The sequence below is a fragment of the Balaenoptera physalus genome (assembly GCF_965194825.1).
Source record: "Balaenoptera physalus genome assembly, chromosome: 11".
NCBI classification, from domain to species: Eukaryota; Metazoa; Chordata; class Mammalia; order Artiodactyla; family Balaenopteridae; genus Balaenoptera; species Balaenoptera physalus.
Window position 1 is genome coordinate 68,487,317 of NC_138896.1, and position 27,468 is coordinate 68,514,784.

A 27,468-nucleotide genomic window follows, 5' to 3' on the forward strand; every position below is an offset into this window, starting at 1 on the left:
GGATTTTTTTGGCATGTATGTATATTCATAAGAGATTGGTCTATGGTTTTCTTTTTTATGTGGTGGAAGATTTTGACATCAGGGTGGTAAGAGCCTTATAAAATGAACTGTGAACCTTTACCTCTTTCAATGCTCTAGACTAGGGTTTGGCAAACGGCCAAATCCAGCCAAACACCTGTTCTTGTAAATAAACGTGGGATATTCATTGCCCATTTGTTTATCTATTGTCCACGGTTGATTTTGTGCTATAATGGCAGAGCTGAGGAGTTGTGACAGAGACCATCTGGCACATAATGCCTAAGATATTTACTCTCTGGTCTTTTACAGAAAAGGTTTGCCAACCTTCCTCTAGAATGGTTTAAATATCATAGAAATTACCTGCTACTTGGAGTTTTATAGGACTCCTCTATGAAACCATCTCTAACTAACCCAAACCCTGTTCTCCTTCACATTGGACATTTTTTCCAATCTCCTCCTTGGTTATTTACTTATTCAGGTTTCCTCCCTTTCTTTGAGTCAATCTGGCTCATTAAATTTTCCCTGGAAATCATCCTGTCATTCAGATTTTCACATTTATTATCATAGTCTCTTACAATTTTAGCAATCTGCTTTGTATATGTCATTAAATCCACATTTATACATTCAATGCTGTATATCTGTAATTTCTCTTTCTTTTTTCCAGGAGACTAGTCAGAGTTTGTCTATTTAATTGGTCTTTACACAGAACCAGGTCTTGGTTTTAGTTATCAAACACAGTTTTTAAAACTGGTTTTAAGTACTTTAATGTCTCCTTTTATTTTTATGAATTCCTTCTTAAGGTTTATTTTATCCTTTTTCTTCTCCCATGATCTATTGCCAATTCATTTATTTTCAGTTAAAGGTGAAGAAGTTTTCTGAGTATGGCTTTGATGAGATCAAAATAGTGTTCTCACTGTTATTGATATATCTGTTAGTTCTTAGTTGGCATGCCACCTTAAAATGATTGGGAAAGTATACCTTTAATTCTTTCTGCCTGATTATTGTTTCTTATGTCAATCTCCTATCCCAAATTATGATTAATAATACCAGTTATCTGTAGTTTGTTGAATTCTGGTGTGTCATGCACTCTCAATCCGTAATTTTATTTCTTCCTCAAAACACCCCTATCCGTTGGTACAATGATTCTTATATTACAGACTAGAAAACTAAATCACAGAGCAGTTAAGTAACTCATATGAAGCCATGCAATCAGGCCACATGATCAGTAGCCCTGGCACTTGAAGTCAAACCCAGCTCTCTCAGCCTGCAAAACTGCTTTTTTTTCCCATTTTGCCTTGTGGACCCATTTCCCCACTCCTCAACCTTCCAATTTTTCTGTCCTCCAACTCTCTTGACTTTTGCTCCTGCTCAGCCAGGTGTTTTTAGCACGTCAGACAGAGCATCACCTGAGAATCCGTAGCTCTGTTACAAAACAGTGTGGCATAGTGGTTACAGGCAAAGACTCTGGATCCAGAATACTTGGGTTCCCATCTTGCTGCTACACACCAGCTGTGCCATCTTAGGCACGTTACTTTCTTTGAGAATTTCTCCTAGGGCTGCTCTGAGGATTGAAAAACTGAAACCATGTAAAGCACTTAGAACTGTGAATGGCCACATAAAAGCTAAAGAGAGTGCGGAGTTTCAGAACAGATCTCACCTCTCTAGCAGAAGAGGCTGGCTTAGCATGTAAAAGAGAGGCAGGGAGGCCAAACCGTCCATGAGTGCATACTTACCAATATTCTTCTGGATCTCGATAACAAAGTGATTCTCTGGATCCCGGCAGCTAAAGGAAAAGACTGCTGTCTCTCCGGCTTTGATGGACAATGGGGTTACCCATTTTTTAGAAACGATGCGACATACGTTCGCTGGCAGAGTTGGGACCCCAGGCTTTATAAGGACTGTAATGTTGCTTCCATGTGGCAGAGCAATCTCATAAGTTTCTGAAGGAAGGAAGAAAAATGGAGTGAACAGGATGATTTAGGGCTGCCAACCTGCTGCCGTCCCCTCAGTTGTCCAGGAGGATGACCTCCTTGACCCCTTTGTTCCTTCCCCCAGGTCTGAGAAGTGGGATGATGCAAAATTAAAGTATTATCCTCACCTGTGGGCAAGAACCCAGCCACTGAGGGCTGGGCACTGACACACATCTCTTGTTTGGCTGATTAATTTTTCTAAAAATTAAAAACACTACACCACATTCTAGGTGTCTGGAGCAGCATGTTTTCAGATACCCATCTGTGCAATATTAAATAGAGAGAAACTGCCACATCTCTACACAATATGACTGTAGGTGAAAGTCCACACACAGAAACAGTCTTTCTGTAGAGAGACATGCTTATCTGTAAAGAGCTGCTGTCCCCTGCCCAGGCCACTTCATATGCCCTGTACACACATACATGCAGTAGTGGAGGCCGGGAGAACTTGCAGAAATTAGATACAAACATATTGTGCCAAAGAGCATGGAAAGTTAAAGCCAAACAACGCTAATACCTCAGGCTGGGGCTCAGCAAAATTATTTGAACAAACATTATGAAGCAAGAGAGACGGAGGTTGGTTACTAAACACAGGGGTGGGTGCACACCAGTCAGGACGGGGCCCTGATTCACAAACAAGCCCAATCTCCTTCCCATTCCTTTTGCTTTATGGATTTTTAGGTCCTCTCAGTCCAAAAGGAAGAGCTACTTTTCCTCCTAGTAGCCACTGTCCCTTCCCTGACTTGGGTTCTGATTGTGGTCTCTGGGTGGCTGATGGGCTGGGAGCAGAGGACAGGAGGCCGGCTGTCTGGCGGAGGGAATCATGGGGCTCACAGAGAGGGGCTGGCGTCGGTGCCTCTGTCCCACCGTGTTCTGCACCAACAGCTGGTCAGCACCTGTTATGGCGCCTTGTACATGGAGGTGCTTGGTAATTGTTTAGCCGGTAAATAGCAATTTAACCAAAAGCTTTACTTTTTCCCTTCCTTTAAAAAATTTTTAGAATCAAGTTTATTGATATAATTTACATACATTATAAAAGGACCTACTCAAGAGTTTTGACAAGTGTGTGTGCACATGTACACCACCACAATCAAGATATAAAAATATTCATCACCCCCAAAAGTTCCCTCAGCGCCCTTTGCAGTCGACCTCCACTCCTGGCCCCAGAAAACTATAAATCAGTTTTGCCTGACTTAGACCTTCCTGCAAAACGGTGTGCTTACTTACTCCCTTTTGTACCTGGCTGCTTTTGCTCAGCGTGTTTGAGAGTCAACTGCATGGATCAGCATTTTTTTCCTTTTTATTGCTGAGTAGTATTCCATTCTCTGGAGAGACTGCAATTTATTTATCCAGGCACCTGTTCAGTGACATTTGAGTTCTTTCCAGTTTTTGACCAACCTCGTGCTTTCATTTTACCAGAACTGCTAGCCTGCTCGAGAGCTGTACTCACTTCTCCTCCCACTCAGTGCATGGGCGTGCCTGTGTTCCCACAGCCTAGCTGCTGTGTGCGATCAAACGTTTGGATTTTTGTCAACCTCCTCTTGTACCCTTCTCCCCCACCATTCACTCTGCGCCAGACCGGCCAGCCAGCAGCTCTTTATATAGGGTGGAAATTGATCTCTCAACCTGTGATAACGAACTGCAAAAATTTCCTCCGGGTTATGAGGGAGGAACTTTACCCTCTTTGGGCCTCTGTTCCCTCATTTGTAAAATGAGGGGATTGGGCTAGAAAAGCTCTACCTTCCCTGCCAGCTCATCTATCATCAGTATCCGAGGAAATAAGAAGCGATTTTGCAAATGTAAGCATTCCCAACTATGGCCCAGCAGTGACACATCTCTCAGAGCACAGGGGCACCAGCACAGCTGGCTTCGTGACTTTGTTTTCAAGAGGGCTCAGGTTTGCACTTTTGGAGCAAGACTTCTTATCTCTCTAACCTCAGCCTGTACCCCTCTCCACCTTGGTCACTGTGCTCTGGCCATCTTTGCCTTCTTTCTTGAAAATACCAACCTCAGGGCCTTTGCATGTACTGGTCCTGATTTCTAAAATGCTTTCTCTAGCAATAGCTGGTTCCTTTTTGTTATTTGGGTCTCAGCTCAAAGATCACCTCCTCAGAGCAGTCTTCCTCGACCAGCTACCCAAAATGGTCACCCCACCCCTACCCCAGCCGTCCTGCACCTGCTTTCCCTTCATCCCTGCTCTCTTCTCTGAGAGGACCCGTGTTATTTGTTCCCACCTCCCACTATCAGAATGCGAGTTGCTGCCTACAGGAAGGCAGCAGTAATTTGCCTGTCTTTTTCAGTGGTAGTCTCAGGACCCAAACAGTGCCTGGTGCCCACATGGAAGCAGAACTGATGACCCTCCCAACAGCGCCATACAAAATCTCCACATTCTTGTCTTTGCCGCATTTAGTTTCTCATAGACTTACTACCATTCCTGTGTTTCAGTTTGGGCTAATAAATCTTGGTGGGAACCAGGGACTCTGAGCTTTTTAATTAATAGCCTCAGAGAAAGAAAACATCCTCTGAGGCAGAAGTTTCTTTACTTGAATGCTTCATCTTCAAGCAGCATGGTCACTGAGAATCTTCTGAGAAAGATCGGAAGGCCCAGGGGTTCTTTTAAGATACCAGATTAAAAATGAGTTCAGATGCATGTTCAGAAACCCAGTTGTCAGATGTATATCTGAGCTGAGTATGTCAACCTTTGCGTTCTCTTTCTGTAATCATAAAAAAGGTCTTACCATGTTATCTATAAAAAATTATTGGGGTACCAGGTCTCTGAAGGCTTGGCACGCTCTCCCGTGGCCTCCAACCCTGGGTCTCCAGGGGGGCTAATTCACTGTCAAGTGAAGCTGTAATCCATCTCGGGGCTGCAGTCTGGCTGGCTAGGTTACCAATTTCTTTGTCATTTCTCCTCTTTGGCAAAAATATTTTAAAATTCCTGACTCTACAATTATGATTACTGTTATTTTATTTTACTTTTGGCTGCGCCTCACGGCTCGCAGGATCTTCGTTCCCTGACCAGGGATTGAACCTGGGCCCCCTGCAGTGGAAGCGCAGGGTCCTAACCACTGGACCACCAGGGAAGTCCGGATTACTGTTATTTTAATTGAGCGTTAGACCCTAAACAGATCAGCGGTTCCCTAAGGCTGGAGGTGGGGGTAGGGGATGGAATACAAAGGGGCAGAGGAGACTTTGTAGGATGAGAAAACCATTCTGTATCTTGACCATGGTGGTGATTATAGGTTGTACACAAATGCCACAATTCAACAAAACTGTGCACTTAAAATTGGTGAAGTTTATCATGTTTAAGTTACACCTTAATAAATAAAAAAGAGGGGAAAAAACTTGTGCTAGAAAGATTGTATTTCTACACAAAGTGGCACTTAATAAATGAAAAAAGGAATAATCATGACCACAGTTAAAATATGGTTTAATAATATTTTGAGGTGGGCCTAGTTTCTCCCAAGGTATGTGTAATAATTTCAAATAGCTGTAAATTAGATTTTGAGAAGAAAATGCTGATCTTACTAAATTTCTCCATTCAGTTCTTCTCTCCTGTTTTCAGCCAGGTCAGTATCCCAAATAATTCTGCATATATGACAATCTATTCCATTATCAATGACAGCCAAAGAAAAATGTACAATCTTTTTTAGAAATTCATCTTTTTTCTTTTAGAATCTGAAATTTTCTATTCATTCAAACATTTTCCGGGTTCATATTATGTTCCAGGGATCATCCAGGGTGCAAAAGATTTAATGACAAAAAAGCCCTGGAGTTCCTGCCCCCTGGGAGTTAATAGTCTAGACTAGGGGTTTCTAAGTGGTCTGTAGAGGGCTTTAAAAATGAAGTTCTAAGTTACAGTAGGCCCAACATAGGACCTGGGAATCTGTATCGGAACCACTTTTTGTTTTTCCCCCTATGGTGGGAGGTAGGGATTCCTTTTGTTTATTTTTTCCAGATGGAAAACCAATCGTCCCAACTCTAATGATTGAATATGCCAATTCTTCCTTCATGAATTGTTAATGCTACTTCTGTTGTTTATATTTTTTATTTGGGGTCTAAATAACCCAGATTTTCATCCAAACTCCTTTTGGAAACAAAGCAGATGAAGCCTTGTAAGGGTTAAATGACTCACTTGGGGTGGACTTTTAACATTTTACCATGTTTCTTTGCTCTGACTTTGAGATGACCAACCCAGTATGTTCTACGATCAGGTCACAGTTCATATCTCTCCTTCAGTGCCTCAAACCAGAGAATCCCCACCTGGCTCACAGCCCAGGGAACACTGAAGGGCTAATCCACCTTTGCAGCAGGAGACCATTTATATTACATGCTGTTTCCTAGGGTCACAGCCAAGGCTACATCATCCATTGGGCTTTCATTTTCAACTGTTCCTCCTCAACCTCAATGATAAATATACCAGCTGGAGGGGGAGAGCCAGAATGAGAAAATAATGATTCAACCATGTATACACTTGAAATCTGGACCCTCCTTATCAAGCCCCCACTAGAGTCACTTATTCTACTGTAATAAAAGTAGCAGAGAGCCCCTGCTGTTTGAGTAAAATCACTTATAACTTATTTATCACAGATGCTTAGAGTTTGAGAACGACATCTTGGTTGCACATTTTTCCCCTCTTCCCCACTCACCACCATTAATCATCCCTTGAAACTGAAAATTCCAACACTGTAGAATAAAGCTCAGCCTCCTGCCACCCCACCCCTATCCCCCAGTCAGGCTGGCACATCTGAGTGCTTGATAAATGTACTGTAATTTAAAGAAAATGGATGGGCGTTTTCTTCTTCAACATCTCTTTCTTTTGTCTCCCTAGGAACTTGGTATTTCATTGGTCTGGTATTTTGGAAGACCTATTACCCAAGTTCACAGAAACCCAAAGCTCCAGATTCTAGCGTGACTTTGAGATCTCACGGGCTGAAAGAAATCCAAGGCGACCCTCACATTAGCAGCGCGTGGGCTGTCGGGCTGGAGAGCTTGCAGGCACCACACATGGGCACATGAGTCACAGCTCTCAGTTTCAGCTCTCCTGCCTTCCGACCTCTCCTTATTAGGATGCCTCGGTTAGTTTCTGCCTCACCAGCGGCTTCTCGGGCGGGAATTTCCAATTGTTTTAATCACCATTCGTTATTCGCATATCACAGGATATTATACAAATGTCCCTGTTATTCCTTTTCCCTGACATCCTATGTCTTTGTAAGGGAAGTAAATGCAAGGAAGGGGATTCACTAGGAAGTTATCTGTTCCCAGATGTGTCCAATACAGGTTAAAAGACTGACAAATGTAATTTACAGTTTCTTAGACGGGTCAGAACCTGCTGCCTCAAAGCTGGGTGTGGTTTCCTGGGACACTCTGCCCTCATCCACTCTCTCCGCCCAACGAAGATGAGCAGAATAGCTCCCAGCCAGGGACTGGACACAGCCTGGGCACCAGGAAATACATATGAAGACCCATGGGACGAATTCCCAGAATGTCGAGGGCTCAGACTCAGGAACCAAGCAGTACGACTGTGAATCAGCGTGGCCGACTGTGAATCAGCGTGGCCGATCAGTCACAGTCTGTGTGGGAGTCAGATTCCAAAGCAAGCCCATAAGGAGATAATCACTTCCAGGGAAATAACCCTGTCCTCTCTCAGGACGACGTCACACTGCAGACCCACATCGCTCTCTCAAGGAGTCCATGGGGCTGTGGCTGGTGTCTGCTCCCCCACGGAGCAGATCCCTGCTTCTCAGACTGAGCACCAGATAAAGCACTGATTTGATTTTAGGGACCAGGTTTGCAAAACCCAATTTGTTAAATTGTGGATGCACATATCATGAGAGCTGGAGGAAGGGATACCAGCAGAAGGGCTGGCGATTCACCCTTCCACCCTGCATCCACCTCGTGGGGACACTCACACCATTTGCATGATTTCTCCCACCTACTCCCTGCGGGAGGTAATTGCTGAATTCACAGAAGTTGAATGTATGTTTGCCTGTCTGTCTACTCCACCAGACCCCATCAGATAGTCAGCTATTTGAGGGCACCAAGGAAGGTCAAGGTACTCTGAAGATGCTGAGGTCAGCTATTAACTGTCTGGGGGTGGTCAAGGAAGATTTCACAGAGGAAACTTAAGATGGGTCTAGAAAAATGAATAAGGAGTTTGCCTATAGAGAAACAGGTGTTGGAAGGGAAGGTAGAGGGAACGGCAGCTGCAAAGTCACAGGTGTGAAGAAGACAGCTTCCTTATAGCCACTCCAGGGAGTTTGGTTTGGCCAGAGGGCAAGGAAATGCGGGTAGAGGAGGCTGGAGACAGGGGAAGGGGCCAGGTCAGGAAGGGGCTTGGTTGTTGCCATGGAGTTTGGGCTTCACCCAGTGGGACCAGCATATCTTAGCAGCTTGGTGTAGTGGTGAAGAGCTTAGAGTCTAGAATCTGACTACCTGGGATCAATTCCTGGCTTGGTACCACTTACCAGCTGTGTCCTGTTGGGCATATTCCTTAGCTTCTCTGTGCCTTACTTTCCTTACCTGCAAACGGAGGTAATAATGGAATTCTCATAAGGACTAAATGAGTTAGTACCTATGAAGTGCTTAGAACGCTGCCAGGTAGTCAATCGATGTTAGCTGTTACTGTTGATATTAGTAATGATAGATAGCACATTACAACTACTGCTACTGGGGCAGTACTGCTGGGGTGCTGTTGAAGGGTGTTAAGTAGGGAAACAACTGTAGCAGCAACTAGGCTGTCAATCTAAAGCCCAGAGTCCTGGCTGGCTGGGCTGGACTAAGGGCGAGGCAGGTAAGGTGCCTAGGGGCAAACTTCATCACACTCAGGATTATGCAAGTGTGAGTGCTTCCTTAAATTTTCCACACCTCCCCTGCCCTGGCCTGGCCCTGCCCACCGACTATTAAGGTCCTTCTACATGTGTTGACTCATGTGACTCCAGCATCCCTTTGAGGCTCAGAGAAGTGACCTCAAGTCCCTGTTTGCTGAGCTCAGGAGGCAGCTGGGAGATTCTGGTTTGACCTCAGCACACTTGCCCTCCCCACCCCCCAGGGTACCACACTGAGCTGCCCTCCCGGAAGCTGCCGAAGCTGGTGGAATCAACCAGCAGAAGGGAAGGAAGTGCTGCCATTGTTATGAAGTACTTGGAGTCCTTGGCTGACACGGAGGGCCTGAGCATCAGCACCAACGTAACCCATCTGAATGGGGCCTGCTGTGATGAGGGGGTGCCAGACTCTCACACTACCAAAGTCGGAGTGTTATTAATCCAGTGGACCTGGGGCAGCAAGGCCTGCAGGCTGTGGAGGAATAAATGGTGTAGACACGCTAAATCTCTTTGACCAGGTCTGTTTACAGACTGGTAAACCGACGGGAAAGTCTCACCAATGGCAGGAAGACCAGACTTCTGCCTGCCTGGAAATAGTTAATTTCCCACATTCACATCAAAAAGAACCACAAGGCAAGTTGCTGTTTCAGAAACCTATCTGCCTTTCTTGGATGAGAAGCCTTTGGAGTCTAGATACCAGGCCAGTCTTAATAATAACACTGAGTACTTAGTATGTGCAGGGTCCGTGCTTGCACTTGATAAGAATTTATAAATGCCCACAGCCACCCCACAGAGCAGGTTCTAATGTTAATCCACATTTTAAAGATGACGAAACCGAGGCTCAGAGAGGTCAAGTAACTTGCCCAGGCATGTATGATTAGTAAGAGGCAGGGCCAGATTTGTGCCCGAGCAGCCTGACACTGGAGCTCAGCACATGAAAAATGGCTCGTCAGCAGAGCCAGCCCTGCCCAGGGAAGTCCACACATGGCCAGGAGCCTTGTGATGAGACTGGCCTATTATCATCAACAGTCAATCGAAATGGAATAAAACATTTCCCAGCTGCTGGCTCTCTAGGGAATCTCCAGGATATCAAAAGGGAAAGGTATTTGTTTAAAATGCACTTTGTTTAAATAGGCGCTTCGTTTAAAAATAATTTGAAAATGTGGTGTGAATTTAAACTGAAGATTGAAAGTTCCCCGGAATTCAAAATGTTTGGGGCCTGGTTCTTCTTTTGTGTGATTTTTTTTGGCAGCATCTCTAGGCAAGGACCTGAGAAAGGGAACCTGGCGTGTTTGGCCATCGATGGCTCTGTAGTTTTGTGAGCCTTGCCTGGGGACTGTGGGCATGGGAGGCAAGTGGCCAAGTTGGTGGCAGAGGAAAAGCAGCCATAATTCTGGAACAAAGCACTGGGTATAAAGGGCTAGTGCCAGGTCTTGGAAGGAAAGCATCCTCCAGAAGCCCCTGCCCGAGGGGCTCACTTCTCAAGGCCACTGTCAGTGAGATTCATGGGCGAAATCACACCTATGTTTAGGAGAATTCCCCAAACCCCCATCTCCTGAATTTCCTTCCCCTTTACTTGGGCTGCAAGAATCCCAACCCAGGCCTCTTGTTGGCTTGGCAGGAAATGCCTCCTCCTGGAAAGAGACTCCCACCTGGCCTTCCAGGTATCTGAGCTGTAAAGCTGCTCGTTCATTGGTTTGGAGATCAGGCAGGACCTGAATGAGAAGGCACACCAATGCTCCCCCATAACCCTGTCCCCCTCCCCACTCCAACCACCTTACTCCCCTGGCTGGCTTGGGAAAAGCAGCCTCTTGCGGTAGCAGGGCAAATCTTTTTTCATTCTCTTTCTCGGAAGCAAAGGGAAGTGGGCTGATGGCTGCCCACACAGCCTCCCCACAGAGAAGCTGAGTGCGGGGGCTAGGCCAAGCTGGGGGAATCCTCAGGCTATTGTTGGAAGTATGGAGGAACAGGAGGTGACAGGACAGGGCATCATCCCACGCCCCAGCCCCAAATAGCATGTGCACCTCCCAACTGAAGAACTAGCCTGCCATTCCACCACGAGAGCTTCATAGGCTCTTTAAAGGACAGGGCCACATTTTAAGCCCATACACTAAAAACACTGCAACAGTCAGTTAACACACCAGAAAGGACTGAACATCGACTACAGTTATAAGTAAAGGGCCTGGGGGTGACCAAGCGCAACCTTGCATCAGGGTGAACTGGGTCCCAGGCCTGCACTGGCGGGGCAGGGGTCAGGGCAGGGAAGAAGGCGCAGGAGGAGGACCAGGGCACGCACAACGGAAGCCGAAGGCCCACAGACAACTTGGTGCTGCGACTGCAATGAAGGCTGACTCAGGCCACATGACTCAAGGTAATGGTGAGCTGCCCTCCAGGCCGGATGCCAGCACACAGAGATGCACAAGGCTGGGCCCAGCTTCGGGGAGTCACATCCACGGACTTCAGAACTCAAAGGACATCATGTTCTCACCCCTTCAGTGAAAGAGACCCATGGTTCCCTTTAAAATAGTTTACTATTTCCATAGCTCTGAGAACAATCATAGAGGACAATAAAGTTCAAAGAGCAATGTTAAATAGAAGGAACCATGGGCATTCTTAGTCAATCTGACTTGTTGGAATAGTTTATCAAAACAGGGACCATCGTGTCCATCCCTTCACTCCCTACTCTTAATTCCCAAACTCCCTAGGAAAGAAATTTCTATGCAATGATGCAAGTTAATTTTCTAAAGTAACTGAATGATTCTCCAAAGTGGACACTAGCGATCAACTGTCTGCAGGGTTTGTGTTTTGAATTACTTTTTAAAGTGGTGATGGGTTTGCAAGAAGCCATCCAAACCTTCTTCTATTGTATCTTTCCCTTTTATGATCAAAGACACATGCCATATTGGAGATGTATGTTAGAGATGCATAACGAGGTCATGGGCCCTGTCTGGGCCACAATCTGGAGCAAATGAACACATCTGTGTATAAACCCCTCTGAGACTGTGGCCATTTTAAGGCTTCTTGCCGCGATAAGACCCGGACTTTAACATTTCACTCCACATGGAATGGAATTGTACTGGGTGGAGGGATGATTTAAAAGAGGTTCACAGAAGTAGAGAAATCTGCATAATAAGAGACTTTGCATGTGGTAATTGCAGAATTAAACAACAAATATAACTGAGTTTATGACCACTGCAAATAAGTCATGATGATATGCTAAATTGCCACAGGGCCAGTGTAAATCACATTAACATTTTATGAAATGTTAAAAAGATTCATTTTGCCAGACCTTGAAGTGTGAGTCATGACGAACTTGAAAGTCACTGAGGATCACAAGGACAGATGGGGAAGAATCAAAGGAGCAGAGTTAAAAAACCCATCTGTATGTGTGCTCAGGGACACGAACAGAATGAGGGGCCTTCCCCTTCTCCGTCTGCCAGAAGTTCAGAAGTTACTGAAATTCCCATTTCTTTAGTGTTCCCTGAGTCCTTTGCCAATGGTCTCACCTTGCCATCAGAGATTAGCTGTTCAAGTTCCTCTGATAAAAAGCTAGCAGGGAGATGGTTAAGTAAGAATCTACACACATCAGGCCTAACTGCTTCTTCTTCTTCTTTTTTTTTTTATAGATTTATTTTATTTTTGGCTGCATTGGGTCTTCCGTTGCTGTGCGCAGGCTTTCTCTAGTTGCCGCGAGCAGGGGCTGCTCTTTGTTGCGGTGCAAAGGGCTTCTCATTGCGGTGGCTTCTTTTGTTGCGGAGCACAGGCTCTAGGCGCGCAGGCTTCAGTAGTTGTGGCACACAGGCTTAGCTGCTCCGCGGCATGTGGGATCTTCCCCGGCCAGGGCTCGAACCCGTGTCCCCTGCATTGGCAGGCGGATTCTTAACCACTGCACCACCAGGGAAGCCCTAGGTCTAACTGCTTCTTAACTGCAGAGACCCAACCTCCTGATCACTTAGGGGGATAGGATTGGGGAGTGTGGGCCAGCCCTATCCCAGGGGCCAGGGCTGCAGCCAACCGGGAATACATCGTTCTGTTTAAACCTCTTGTTTTAGGGAGTAGGGGTTAGTACCTTTTGTTGTTGTTATCTCCAGCAATCTTTTAATATTTTTATTTAAATTTTTTTCTTCCAGTTTTATTGAGATATAATTGACATACAGCACTGTGTAAGTTTAAGGTGTACAATGTAATGATTTGACTTACATGCATCATGAAATGATCACCATGATAAGTCTAGTTACCATTGTTTCCAGCAATCTTAAAGGCAGGGGTGGGGGTGGGGGTGATCCATCCACATAGCCTGACTTGGAGAGTAAGTCTTTGAATGAAGCTCTCTCAAACGACCATAGGCCAGTCAGTAGAGTGATTCCTCCAGCAAACCACGTAGCCCCATGGTAAAACAGGTCAGCAAAGGAAGCCTGCACACTCTAAGAGATATTTGGGGCCAGACAAACACATGCTTTCTTCATCCACAGGGGTCAGGACAGCCCCCAGGAGGTGTCATGTCAATGAGGAGGGCCATTATGGAAGGTACTATGTCAACAAGGACGTCGTTATGGAAGGTGTATGTCCACGAGGATTGCTGTTACAGAAGGTATTATTAACATGGGAGGCGTTAAATCAATAAGAATGGACATTATAGGTGTTCAGCCATCATGGATAAAATTATATCAACAAGGATGATCATTATGGAGGGTGTTACATCAACTAGGATGGCCGCTACTGGCACCTGGACAGTGCCAGTGGTGGCACTAGCTAATGATCTTAAGATAATTATGCCATAAATTCAGGGAGGTGAAAAACTGAGTTGAGGGCCCAAGAATGCTGAGCTAGGGGTTTTGAGGAGGCTGGCTCCAAGGCACATTGTATCTGCAGGTGGAAGAAAAAAGTAGATGGTTATTCCTGAAAGGGAGAGAGGCTGTGGTTCAGAGCACTTTCCCTTTCATGACCCGTATTCCTTCCTCACAGCAGGAATTGGTCCTGCTGCTAAGTGCTATTGCCAAGGAAGGAAGAGGAGGATGGGAACAAAACTCAGTTAGAAAATCCCAGAGTAATGAGGCATTTAATCATCATTCAAACTACATTCTGCCTTGCGCCTATAGCTGGTCTCCAGTCATGAATCATACATTGAAGGAATACTCTTCATTACATTTTTCCAGATAGAGGGTCACTTTGCAAGTTGTCTTTTCAGAGATGGTGGGAGAACACTTTTATTTTATTTATTTATTTTTTTTTACTGGGGTATAGTTGTTTCACAATGTTGTGTTAGATTCTACTGTACAGCGAGTGGAGTTCCCTGTGCTATACAGCAGGTTCTTATTAGTTATTTATTTTATACCTATTAGTGTATATATGTCAATCCCAATCTCCCAATTCATCCCAGCCCTTGATGTCCGTACGTTTGTTCTCTACATCTGTGTCTCTATTTCTGCATTGCAAACCAGTTCATTTCTATCATTTTTCTAGATTCTACATACATGCGTTAATATACGATATTTGCTTTTCTCTTTCTGGATTACTTCACTCTGTATGACAGTCTCTAGGTCCATCCACATCTCTACAAATGACCCAACACTTTTAAAAGATCAAAACAACACCATGGGATTACTGGTGATGAATGACAGAGCCGCACCTCTGTTCCGGGTCCTATCTTAGGGTTTTGCTGATGTTCCACAGACCTCAGACACCAGAACACCTGTCCTCCTCCTTCTCTCTTCCTGCCTGTGTAAGGTATTCTCCATCCCCAACCTTTATTGCAGTTCTTATACATACATCTTTTGCTGTACTTACACACTGGATATTGTCTCAAACTCAAATGCTTTCAGGGCCTAGGCAGGTAATATAAATGAGAAAAGCCAACATAGTGAGGAGAGTCTTTATTGAATCAGAGGGTACATGCTCTACTAAATATATTGTAATTCAGCTTTTTCCAAAACACATCAAACAGAACTGGGCCAAGGCCCTCAGGCCACCCATTTGTAGCTCCTGGTTTACATGTTTGAATCCCTTCTGGGTGGTGAGCCCCCAGAGAGCAAGGAACTAGGGTTTTCTACCTCTGAATGTCCAGCATCCAGCACAAGGGGACTCCAACATCTGGGGAATGAATGGAATCTGTTACCAAATAACCCAAGACTAGGCTAGATCTTTTCAAGACATTCTAGGCAAAAATCAAATTCTCTAGGCCTGCTCAGTGCTAGGCCCTAAAAGTGGACACGGGGGTGGGAAATGCAGCAAATTGCTTTTCAAGAAAAGCTGCTCTAGGTGGAGAAGGCAGTTTTGGTCATTAGCTCCTTGATTCCCAGTGACTTAACACTTCTACTCCATCCCTTCTACACAACCAAATTCTTGCAGGAAGCATCTGTAGACTTTTTTTGAAGACAGAATCATTGCTATACTCATACCTGGCTTTAAATTTTTTTTTTTAATTTAAAACTATTTTTAAGACAAAACTGTGGTGATAGAAGGCAAATCAATGGTTTCCAGGGGCCAAAGGGCAGGGATTGCCTGCAAAGGGGTCTGGAGGAACTTTGCAGGGTGATTGAAACGTTGTACCACCTGACAGCACTCATCAAATAGTGCAGTTGAGTGGTGAATTTTATGGTATGTACATTATATTTCAATAAAGTTGAAAAATATATTTTACTTTAAGATAAAAAATACATGAAGCACAAAGTAAAATATGTAAGCATATCTCTATAAGGCACCCCTATTTTATTTCATTTCACTTTGCCAAAGGGTGGCATACCATCCTCACTGTTCTGAATGTTGTGTTTTCCCCTCAAGAATATATTTGGGGGATTATGCCATGTCTGTAAACTGAGAGCCACCCCATTCTTTTAAATGGCTGTGTAGCATTCCACTGTTTGGATGTACCATCATTAATTTAACCAGTCTTCTAATCATGGACATTTGGCTTGTTTCCAGTCTCCAGTCACCAGGGGAAGGAGAAGAAGATGCTCATCTGGAGTTTCAAGGTGCCAGTGGGACATACCTTCCTTGGTGTCCCACGTTCCTGGCTGGAACTGGAATTGTATTCCCACAGAAGCAGAGATCAGGGAGGCTGGAAGATGTTATTTCAAGGGTTTGGCTGTATTGTGTTGGGATGGGCTTCTGCAAAATGACCCAAGCACTGTCTACAATTTGAAAAAAACGTCTTCTTTGTTGTGATAAGTTGAGAACTTGCTCCTGACAGCCCAGGGCTGAAGTGCCTGATAAGGTTGTCAGCAACTTCAGGGCAGTTGGGCAATCCTCCACCTCTCAGCAGGGATGAAAGCAGGGGCCCTGCCAGACTCCACGGAATATCCAGCTCTGGTTTCATGGCCTGGCACATTCCAGCCCAGTCTCAGTTTATGACACTTGCTCACAAGGACAGCTGTAATCTTCAGAAGCCCACTGGGAAGTTCTTTTCACTTCTCATGTGCAATTGGGCATGATGTTTAAGTTATATAAAACCGGTCTGGTCAGTTCCTTGGCTAAAAGGAAATGTGTATGTCTGTGCGTGTGTGTGCATGCACGCACGCACTGGCGTGCGCTGGTACTCACCTGCAAACAATTTTTTAAAACATGTTCTAGTGTCATTGAGAACAATTTCTTGCAGTTTTTAATCCAGCAGCTTCGATTCTAGGAGCTTCCCCTTCCTCATAAGGGCCCAAAGCTGACCGCACTGGGATAGTGGCTGAAGCACAGTATGTAGTAGCAGAGGCTGAAACAACCAAAATGTCTCCCAAAAGCAACCCGGTTACACAGACAACGGCCTGGCAGTTTGGTCCATGTTGTCTGCTGCTGAAAATTTCAATGTTCTTCTTGGGCTCAACTCAAATAATCAAAGTAATAACAATTATTAAGTGAGGAATCTGTTCGAGGCTGGACACTGTGCTGAGTGATTTACAGACGTTATTTTCATTGGGTCTATGCCTCGAAGATACTCCAAGGCCCCACTCCAGTGAGAATTGTCAGCAGGGCGGCTGGTGATAAAGACAGCCCATCACCACAGGCTGAGTCCTCCTGGGGCCTCCAGCATAGCGTAGACTTCTGGCAGGAGCAGCAGCATTTGATAACTTCACCCTCTGTGCTGCTGGCTCTTGGCCTCTCCTCCGTGGCCGGTGTGCCACTGTGCACCAGAGTCAAGCGTCTGTCTGGATCCAGGAGATGCCCTGAGCCTTTCACACTCAGGGGCTCCATCTCACCATCTCTGCATCCACCATGATGTCCTGGGACCTCTCACCAAATGTTTGTGAGTTGTTCTCAGGTTAAAAAATGTTTCAGCCAAACATCCTTGCTTGAAATAGTTTGATGTCCCCACCACCAGCTCAATGATGGAAGATAAAGCATCTGCTTGAAGGAATCTGGCACGTGCCTGGACATACACCATCCTAGCCCAGCTCCCAGCTGGACCACAAATTGTCAAGTGTTGAGAAGTCTCCTCATGGCTCCAAGCATTGCGCGACGTTACTTGGAGATGGCCAAGTGGGCAGACCCCAAAACAAAAACAACAGCCTGACTTGAACTCTGTGTAATTTTTGGATGCAGAAAGTTGATGAACGCAATTCTGGAGACTGTCTTTTATTGTCCCAGCCAAAGACAGCAGGTGGACACCCGTAAGTTTTTACAGAAGTGGCACATTTCCCCCAGAATGCTTTGATTATCTGCCATTGAGGGTAGGGAATATTTGCACTTCACTTAAAACAAAGAAAGTTATACCATTTGTGCTCATGGAATAGTTATAATTTGCTTTTTCAAAATATTTCTGAATTTATTATTTAAAGATGTTCACAGTCTAGGGTGAGGTGGTTAATGGCCTCATAGTATATTGTTGAGCTGCATTTCCATCAGGCAGAATGCATGGTCCGTCCAAGAGTACAGACTCTCCCTGGCAAAGTCAGACTAACAAGGCTCTCAGTGGTGCCCTTGGCTTGGGCTGTACTCAAAAGAGAACTGAAAAGTGCAGATTATTTTTTAAGTACAGTAACTGAAGAAAGAACTTTAAATTTTATAAAAGTTTGTGAAGTATATGTCTGTAAAACAAATTCTGATTTTCTACTGTATTCTATCACAAATTCAGTATTACTGTTTAGAGAAATCCAAACCAAACGAACCAAGTTGGGATATTGTGAAGCAATGTGGTTCACATGGGAGAATGTGCAGGACAATACAAAGTCCTTGTCATGATCATCACGGCTACCAGCAAACCATCCTTCACGCAGGAGGGCTCTGCTGGCTACACTGTAGGCCAGATATTTCTGGTGTAACTACTTCCTTCCAGTCTTTTTTCCTATGACTAGAGTCACACTGTACATACACACACTACTTTACACCTTGCTTCTTTCACTGTATCGCCATCATTTTCTAGTTTTTCCCTTGCAAGTATCCAGGAGTGGGGTTGCATTCCCAAAAACCCACCCACACCCCCGTCCACTTCCTCCTGGAAGTGGACCAGCAGAGACTTATGAGCATGTTCTACAGAATGAAGATCCTGGGCCCTGGGGTGAGGAAGAGAACCCAGACAACCAAGGTGTCTACCACACCCTGAAGGGACACAGAAAGCTGTGGCTCCATCTGTCAATCCACACTTTCTTTTTTCTACTTTCTAGTTTTCCCAGTCCACACACGCAGTCACTGGGACTGTGCTTCCCTCCTCCTCCTCTTCTGTCTGATTTGCATCAGATTTGGAGCCAGAAGACCTGGGCTTTAGACCTTCTTGCCCTTGCCACCTTCTCACAGTGACTTGAAGAAGTCATCTAACGTCTATAAGCTCGTACCCTCTCCTAAAAGGAATTGGCCTTGACCTGGATTATCCATTTATTTATTCCACAGATATTTATTAAGTGCCTGCTATGAGCCAAGCACCATTCCAGCCACTTTCCTAATGGGGATTGGATATGACCCTGCCTGAGCTCTTCCAATAGCTCGGGGGTCTCCAGAAGATCCACAAATCAGCTCTGATGTAAATCAGCTCATAAGACATTAGGGCTGGTGGTTCCTCCGCACGGTCCAAGCCCCTACGTGAAAGACTGGAAAACTGAGGCCTAGGGAGACAAGGCAACTTTTCCCAAGTCATAAGGCTAACTGTTGACAAGACTTGAAGTTAGAACCAGGTGTCCTGACCCATAAGTCTGGCGCTCCTACCACTCTGTCCGCCACATTGCCAATTGGACAACGATGACTTCTTCCTGGGCTCCCATCTATACTACATTTCAGTCTCCCTTTCACTTGGATAGGGCCATGCCACTGAGTTCTAGTCAACAGAGTGGCAGCAGAAGTGATATGAAACAAATTCCATTCCTGGACCATAAAACCCTCCATGTAAGACCCCCTCCTGCTCTTTTATCTTCTATCAGTTTGATATGGATGAACACAGAAGCCACACTTCTTGAAGATGGTGGAGTCAGAAAGTGGAAGGAGCCTGGGTCCCCATATCACTGCTTGGAGGAGATCCCCTGTTTAGGACCTTCTGTGAGTAAGAAATAAACATCTATTGCCTTTGAGCCATTAGACACATCTGGGTCTGTGTTATAGCAGCTCAAAGAGTGTTACACCTTAACTATTAGACTTATCAAAGTAAAAAGTCACAAAGAATTAATCAGTCCTCAATGCAAACATGAGGAGCTATCAGAGTGCAAGCCTGTCTTCAGCTTTCTCAATACACAGTGCTCATGGCATTCTGATCACAGAACTGAAAGTAAATATTTGAAAGGAAATTCAAAATATTTCCCTTGCCTAAAGTTTACGATTAGTTTCAACTGGAAAGAATAAAGAAAGGAGTAAATTGCAGCCTGGGGTGGTTAAGAGCCTGTACTCTGAAACGAGACTGCCCAGATTTACAGATGGCACTACCACCTATTAGCTGGGCTCTTGGGCAAGTTGCTTCCCCTATTACTCACTTTCTTCTATTTGACATTTTCTGTACAAGCCCTTTGACCCAGTAATTCCTCATCCAGGAGTTTCACTTACTGATAAACTTGTCCATATACCCAACAAAGTCAGCTGCAAAGATGGTCAGTGAGGCTCTGTTCATAGCAACAGAAGATTGGAAACAATCCATTAACAAGTGGCTGGTTAAATATAACATGATGCTCCCATGACAAGGAATATTATGCAGCTGTCAAAAAGCATGACAGCTCCGTATGTTCTGGTATGGAGTTAGAACCAAGATGGATTGCTACATGAAAAAAATCAAGACGCATATGGGACACATCCTATACTATATACTATATTTGTGCTCCTTTTTGTGTAAAGGGAGGTATGTATATTTGCAAACTTGTACATGCTCAGGAACAATGCATAAGAAACCACAGCTGCCTCTGGGAGGAGGCCTGGGGTCAGAGGTAGAAGGGGACATACTCCCCTCTCCTCCCCACAGATCATTTTGTACTATTTGAAATTTTGTTACCATGTACAGGTAATTCTTTTTCTAAGCACAGTTTTTACATTGTTTACATATTAAAAACATATACACATTACCATATGATCCAGCTATCCCACTTCTGGGTATTTATCCAAAGATACAAACACACTAATTCTAAAAGATACATGTACCCAGATATTTATAGCAGCATTATTTATAATAGTTAACATATGGAAACAACCTAAATGCCCACCGATGGAAGAATGGATAAAGAAGATGTGATATATATATATATATATATATATATATATATATATATATATATACACACACACACAGACACAAACAATGAAATATTACTCAGCCATAAAAAAGATGAAATCTTGCCATTTGCGATAACATGGATGAAACCTGAGGGTATTATGCTATCAGGTGGAGGAAGTCAAATACTGTATGATTTCACATATATGTGGAACATAAAAAACAAACAAACAAAAAAACAAAATAAATGAACAAACCAAACAAAAACAGACATGTAGATTCAAAGAACAGAGTAGTGGTTACCAGAGGGGAAGGGATGGGGTTGGGGGTGGGGTGGCGCGAATGTGGAAAATGGGATCAACTGTACGGTGACAGACGGAAAATAAATTTTTGGTGATGAGCACGCCGTAGGGTATACGTAAGTTGAAATACAATGCTGTACACATGAAACTTATACAATGTTATAAACCAATGTGACCTCAAAAAAAAACATTTTAAAAACAAAAAACACACATTCCTAGAACAAATATGAACACAGCACTCAGTAAGTGTTGGTTGATTTTTCAAAAAATGAAAGAAAATGTCTGGAGTGCAGACACTGTCTCTAAGATGACCAGCAAATGCTGTCTTTAGGAGTCCCACTGTGCACAGGGGGCATGGCACACTGGTGACAGAAGCTGAGTTCTGAATTCAGGCTACCTGGGCTACCATCTCAGCATCACTACATACTTGCTGGGTAGCCCTGGGCAAGTTACTTCACCTCTCTGTGCCCCTCTATTCAGGGGCTTATAGGAGTACTTGCTTGAGGCTGCAGAGCTAAATGACTAGCAGGTCTACTCAAGAACGCCTCCTGGATCTACATTTTCACAAGAGGAAACAGCTGAGTTTTTATTACTCAAACATTGTGTCATCTATCACAGTTATTTTGGGCCAATGTCTATTTAGGAAATATGTATATTTACATCTCCAAACACACACATTTGAAAAAAAATGTATGTTGCAAACACAATAGGCAGAATGTGAGGATCTGGTGGAGATGCCGCGACTGCCAACAAAAGGGGTGCAGGAAGTTATTACACATAAAGCAACTGTCTGTGAAGAGCCACATACAGTAAATGGTCTGGCAATCCAGAAGGGATGTCATGCATTTTACATTTAACAGAATTGGTTGTTAATTATATATGGGTATCTTCTGGTGTTTCATTATGCTTTTGGAAACTGTTGGGGGTTTGGGTTTTGTGCAGTGGGTTTTTATAGTTTGTCCCACATGAAATAGTGAGATGTAGGGCATCAGTTAGTGTTTTCATGCAGAATGTCCGGTTTTTAGGGATGAATTACTGATGTTAAGTGGGAGATGCTTACACGTAAAATACTCAGAAGAGTGGCTGGCACAGAGCAGAAGCTCAATATGTGTTAGGTATTACAAGTAGTAGTTAGTAATTAATAAAAAAACAAAAACAAAAAACCAAAAAACTTGTGTACTGAATACAAACCCAAGGCTACAAAGAGGTGAGGAAGGGGACTTGGCTCTCCTTGCTGGTTTCTCTAAAATGCTGCCAGCTGCCCAGGAGAAGGTGATGGGCTAATTACAAGGTTGTAGGAAGTGGTTTGAAATAATTTGATTGTGGAATAATTTTATAATTTAGAATGATAATTAAGGGGTGTGAACTTTTCTTAATCACCCAGGTGGAGAGCCTTAGCTATGGCTCCCCCATATCACGCCCCACTGTCCCACCCATCTTGACCTCAATCATGGATCCTTCTGACCAGCAAACTCCCCTTCTCCTACATCGAAACCAAAGTCAGCACCACTGAGCAAAATCGAAGGCGAGGCTTGTGTTATAAGCCAAGGGACTCAGTTCTGGGTTTTTGTTTTTGTTTTTAGCAAAAAAAGTGCTGCTGGACTATTAGTACCACCTAGCTGGGGCGCTCCTGAGATTCTTGAATACCCACCAACACCGTTCAGACCCTGCTTGCTGAGCTAGAGGGAGGAATGCTTCTCCCATAGTTGCTAGTGACACAACAATGATGACAGCCCAGGGGAGTATGGGAAAAAGGCATTCATACTCTGTTGGCAGGAAGGTACACCAGGACACCAGGACAAGCTACCCACAGGGCAACATGGACATGTGTATCCAAAACCTTAACCTTTTCTCTACTCTTCATCCCAGCAATTCTATTTCCAGAATTTTAGTTGGACAAAATAGTCAAGAATGTGCAGAACAATATAGCCACAGGAACACATTCTCAGATATATCAAAATGGGATAATCCAGCTGACACTATTTTATAACCTTAGCAACGCAAAGATAATATCATTTCATGTCATTATAGAATCTGTGCTATATAATTTTTAACGTCTTTTCACTGAACAGACCCCTATTGTTGGACATGTTCTATTTTTTTTTAAAGCTTTTTAAAAATATATATATTTATTTTATTTACTTTTGGCTGCGTTGGGTCTTCGTTGTTGCATGCGGGCTTCCTCTAGTTGCAGTGAGTGGGGACTACTCTTCGTTGCAGTGCGCAGGCTTCTCACTGTGGTGGCTTCTCTTGTTTCGGACCACGGGCTCTAGGCGCACGGGCTTCAGTAGTTGTGGCATGCAGGCTCAGTAGCTGTGCCTCGCGGGCTCTAGAGCACAGGCTCAGTAGTTGTGGTGCACGGGCTTAGTTGCTCTGCGGCATGTGGGATTTTCCCGGACCAGGGATCGAACCCGTGTCCCCTGCATTGGCAGGCGGATTCTCAACCACTGCGCCACAAGGGAAACTCTGGACATGTTCTATTTTTAGTAGGAAAAATTGAAAGCAATCTAAATGTCCACCAATAGGGGACTAGTTAAAGCTATACAAAGGGATGGTGCCATTTTTGGTTTTACACACACACACTCACACACACTAAAACTGTGCACCTAAATGACCAAGGTGGTTTGCTCACAGATATTTTGTTATACTTGTTGCCAATTTTTCTACAATAATTATATACATATTACTTAAAACATTTAAATAATTTCAACTTCCTTTCGCCACATTGATAGCCTGGGAGAACCCCTAGAAGAATGTGGGGGGGCAGGGTACAGTCATCACAGACAAAACAGTGACATATGAAGTGACCCCTGAGGCTGATGGGTCAGCACCCGGGCACATGTCTACAGCCAGCAGAGAAACAGTCTGTGTGGGTGTGGGGGTTAGAGTGGGGTCAGACTCATCAGTTCTGCCAGTTACACATTTGAATCTGAAGAATGATGAACACACACACTCACCCAGGGTGAGTGAACACGTCATTTGATGCGTACTCATATTTTTGGCAAGAAACAATGGCGGCAAGAATGGGGTCACTGACCCAGCCTCTGGTACCTGAGTGGTTCTTGGAAAGCCACTAAGTTGAGGGTTTTTTTTCGTTCTTTCTTTCTTTTTCTTTTTTTTTTTTTTAATGTTATCCTACTCGAATCTCTTAGACTAAACTTTTTTTAAAAAATAAATAAATTTATTTATTTATTTATTTTTGACTGCGCTGGGTCTTCGTTGCTGCGCGCAGGCTTTCTCTAGTTGTGGCAAGCGGCGGCTGCTCTTCGTTGCAGTGGGTGGGCTTCTCATTGCAGTGGCCTCTCTTGTTGCAGAGCACGGGCTCTAGGCTCGTGCGCTTCAGTAGTTGTGGCATGTGGGCTCAGTAGTTGTGGCGCATGGGCTTAGTTGCTCCGTGGCATGTGTGATCTTCCAGAACCAGGTCTCAAATCTGTGTCCCCTGCATTGGCAGGCAGATTCTTAACCACTGCACCACCAGGGAAGTCCCTAAGTTGAGGTTTTAACAAGGCTCTTTTGACTTAACCAGTCTTTCATTCTTAGAAGTGGGAGAGCTGGTGGGAATACCAAACTCAAACAAACACACCCCACCAAGATGCAAACTTTCCTTTACTCTTCATCTCTGCAGTGAGACCAACATCATTTTCACTCTGCAGAGTCTTAAGAGAGTTCAGCGATTTATAAAATAAATCCACTGTGCTAGGCTCTCTGGTTCCCTCCATCTCTTCAGGACAGACGCTACTAACTTCTCAAAGGCCTCCACCAGTTACATCAACCCCAAGACTTTGGGCAAAGCAAATGTACTCTGTGACTGCTCCAACCACAAAGGGATAACCTTTAGTTCAGCCCAGAGATGTGGCCTCACAGGTCCACTTCCTAAGACCACAGGAAAGATTTAAGAAGGTGAAATGGGAAAGTTCCTGGGCTTCCCTGTATCTGTACAATGAACCAAAAGACACAGCTCCAACAGTCAAGAACTTCCTGGAAAGAACAGACTCCACTGGAGCTACTGGAGACCAAAATGGCAGCCTCTACAGGCCACAGGGAGGAATGAGACATGTAACAAAAGCCAGTTCAGGATAGGCTGTCATAGATGTCAGTAATGCACTGATGCCTTGACTTACACCATACTCTTACTGGAGGAGTTCTCAACTGTTATCACAGACAACCGGAAACATCTCAGACAATTCCCAGAGTTTCAAGACAGCTCCCAAGTGTGATGGGCACACTTTTTTTCTCACACATACATTTACACCTATTTTCATTAGCTAAATTACTCTTTATTCTTAAACTGACTTCTTCTTCAAGGGAATCTTGAAAACTCAGTCCAACTTACAATAAACACAGTAAATATTTTCAATGTTCCCTCTTCTGTGCAGCAATATGTCACCTCACTGCTGCTGGAGAAAAGAACCAGGAAGCTTTCCTGTCTCGGATTTGTCATGATGGCAATTGCTGGAACGCCCAAGTTCAACTCATCTGCTTAGATTGATTCTTTAACTTAATTTCCTCTAATTTACCTGCCTGCCAAACACAAACGTCCCCTTAGATGCAGCAAAGGGTAATCAAAAACCCAAATCGCTTCCTCGACAGCTCTTTTAAAAACACAAAACTCGTACTAGTCTCAGGAAAGGCCTCAAGTCAAGTTCTTACATGAAGAGACCAGTACGGTTTTAATACTTCCAGGGCCCACAGGGCACCTCCTCGTAGGCCCAGGTAGCTGGGATGTGGCGGTCCCTGCCCCCCACCGGAACTCGGAATTCCCACACAACTGTGGACCGCCCCCTCCGCCGACCCCCTTCCGCTGTCCAAGTCCACTACCCACAGGTGCGAGGGGCTGGGGCGTGCAGAGCCTCCGCGGCACAGAAGCGCTTTCATTTTCGGATTAATGTTCCTGAACTTCGGGAGAGCGAGAAAGGAGCGGACGGACAGGGGAAAAGGTGAGTAAAAAGGTGGGACGTCGTGGCGCCAAACCACCGTTTTCTCGCCCCGTTTCTCTGGCCCAGGCGCTGAGGTAGAGGGTGCGCCAGAGAGGGAAGTTCCCTCCTCACGCCCAGCCCGGCGCCATCAATAATCCAGGTAGAGCCCCCGAGCGCGCGGCGCGCCACCTCAGCGAGGTTCCCCGGGCCTGGCTTCCGCGCGCCCTTCTCTCCTTCTTCTCTGCCGGCGCCCGGCTCGTGGCCCCGACCACCGCGGTGCTCCCCGCTCCGGGACACCTCCACTTGCCGCGGTCTGAGCCCTGGGCGAGGTCGCGCGGAATCCAGGAGGGTACGGCCACCACTCCCGACGCGGCACTCCCCGGAGCCGGGCTTCCGGGGGGGCCCAGCCGTCCGTGCGCCCCGCCCGCGCCGTCCCCGCCCCACCGTGGCGGGCGGTGTAGACCCTCAGCGCCCAGTGCCCCCTCAGCGCCCCGCGCACCGGCAGCGCCGCACTCACCCCCTCCGCGGGACAGGCGCGCAGCACCCAGCAGCAGGACCCCCAGCAGTGCGACCGTGACCCTGCAGTTCAGGCCGGCCATGGCTCCGCGGCGCCTCGGTCTCGGCGGGGAAAGCGAATGTGGCCCGTGATTCGGAGCGGCTGGCACGAGCTTCTCTTAGTTCCGTCCCGTCGCGCTCACCTGTGCGCGGGGCGGGCTGGCCCTGGCTCCGCCCAGCGCCGCGGGAGCCCGAGCTGGCTGGGTCAGTCTCCTCCTCCCTTTCCTCCTCCCCTTCCTGCCTCTACACCCGCCTCTCTCGTCCAGAGCAGTGGGACTTGTAGCCACCTTCCCGGGCCCAGCTGCCACCCCTCTCAAGACTTTGTCTACAGGCGCGAAGGTCGCCCTTGGGGAACCCAGTCAGGCGTCCTTTTACTTTCCGGGCGACAAAGGAGGCCAGTGTGCCGCGCATTTTTCCGGGGAATCATGTCTGTGGATCACTCAAGCCCTGGCTTCCCCCTCTGCTTCCTGATTTGGGCTGGAGGCTTGCTGGACTTTAACGCCGGTGCTACAGCTAATCTTTGCAAAACTGTGAGCCTGAAGCCAACTCCAGGCACTTCACAGACAGTATTTCTAATGCTCACAGCCACCCTTCCATATAACAGTTGAAACAGATTTACTGAGTCACTCAACCTGCCCAAGGTCACCAGGCCAGTTAGTAATTTATGGAGGCAGGATTTGATAGCCCCGGAAGGGGTTTCCACAAACTGGGTTGCTTTGTTACATTTTTGAAGAGTGAATGAATGAGTGAATAAATGCATGAGGCTGGAGAGGGCCAAGAGAGGAAACCTGAACAGGTCTACAGAGGCCCCTTCCTTGAGTTGTGAATAGTATGTATGGGACTAGTGTGAGGCATTTACTCCAGTCGTTGGGCTGTAAATCAATGGCGCTGGGTATCTTTCCCTCCTCCCAGCTGCTGGTGTGCCATCTTTCTCTGGTTTCCGAGGTCCTATGGATTCTTCTTACCCCCTGCAGACCACACACCATATCCAGGGTCACAGGGCCACAAGGAGAGGCAATGGATGGTTCAGGGACTCTCAGCTAGCAGACCAAGGTTCTGCCAAAATGACTCCAAGGGCCCCCCTGGGTCTGTCTGTGCCAGTGGGCAGCCAGAGGCTGGGCCAGGGTCACCCAGAACAACCTGGTAGAAGAGCACATGAAAGAGCATTGGTCTACGTTCAGCTCCCACTTTTGTTTGATTCTTGGGGGAACTGAGCTTCTCCAGGCTGTCCTTACACTCACTGGGAACAGGGCTGAGAAACCATCTCTTAGGAGCTTCATC

The 27,468-nt window shown here is 45.6% G+C and overlaps 1 protein-coding gene across 3 annotated transcripts in view; it reads right to left on the minus strand.

Moving 5' to 3' along the window:
- CDCP1 (CUB domain containing protein 1) overlaps positions 1-26,414 on the minus strand; it is a 61,531-nt gene extending 35,117 nt beyond the window's left edge. For 2 of the 3 annotated variants that reach the window (XM_082413871.1, XM_082413872.1), the window contains exons 1-2: positions 26,150-26,414; positions 1,752-1,958 (exon numbers count right to left, since the gene is read on the minus strand). In XM_082413871.1, the coding sequence (XP_082269997.1) occupies positions 1,752-1,958; positions 26,150-26,231 (289 nt within the window). In that variant the 5' untranslated portion in view covers positions 26,232-26,414. The remainder of the gene's footprint in view (positions 1-1,751; positions 1,959-26,149) is intronic. The other variant, XM_082413870.1, reaches the window with a different exon arrangement.
- Positions 26,415-27,468: the final 1,054 nt, after the last annotated feature.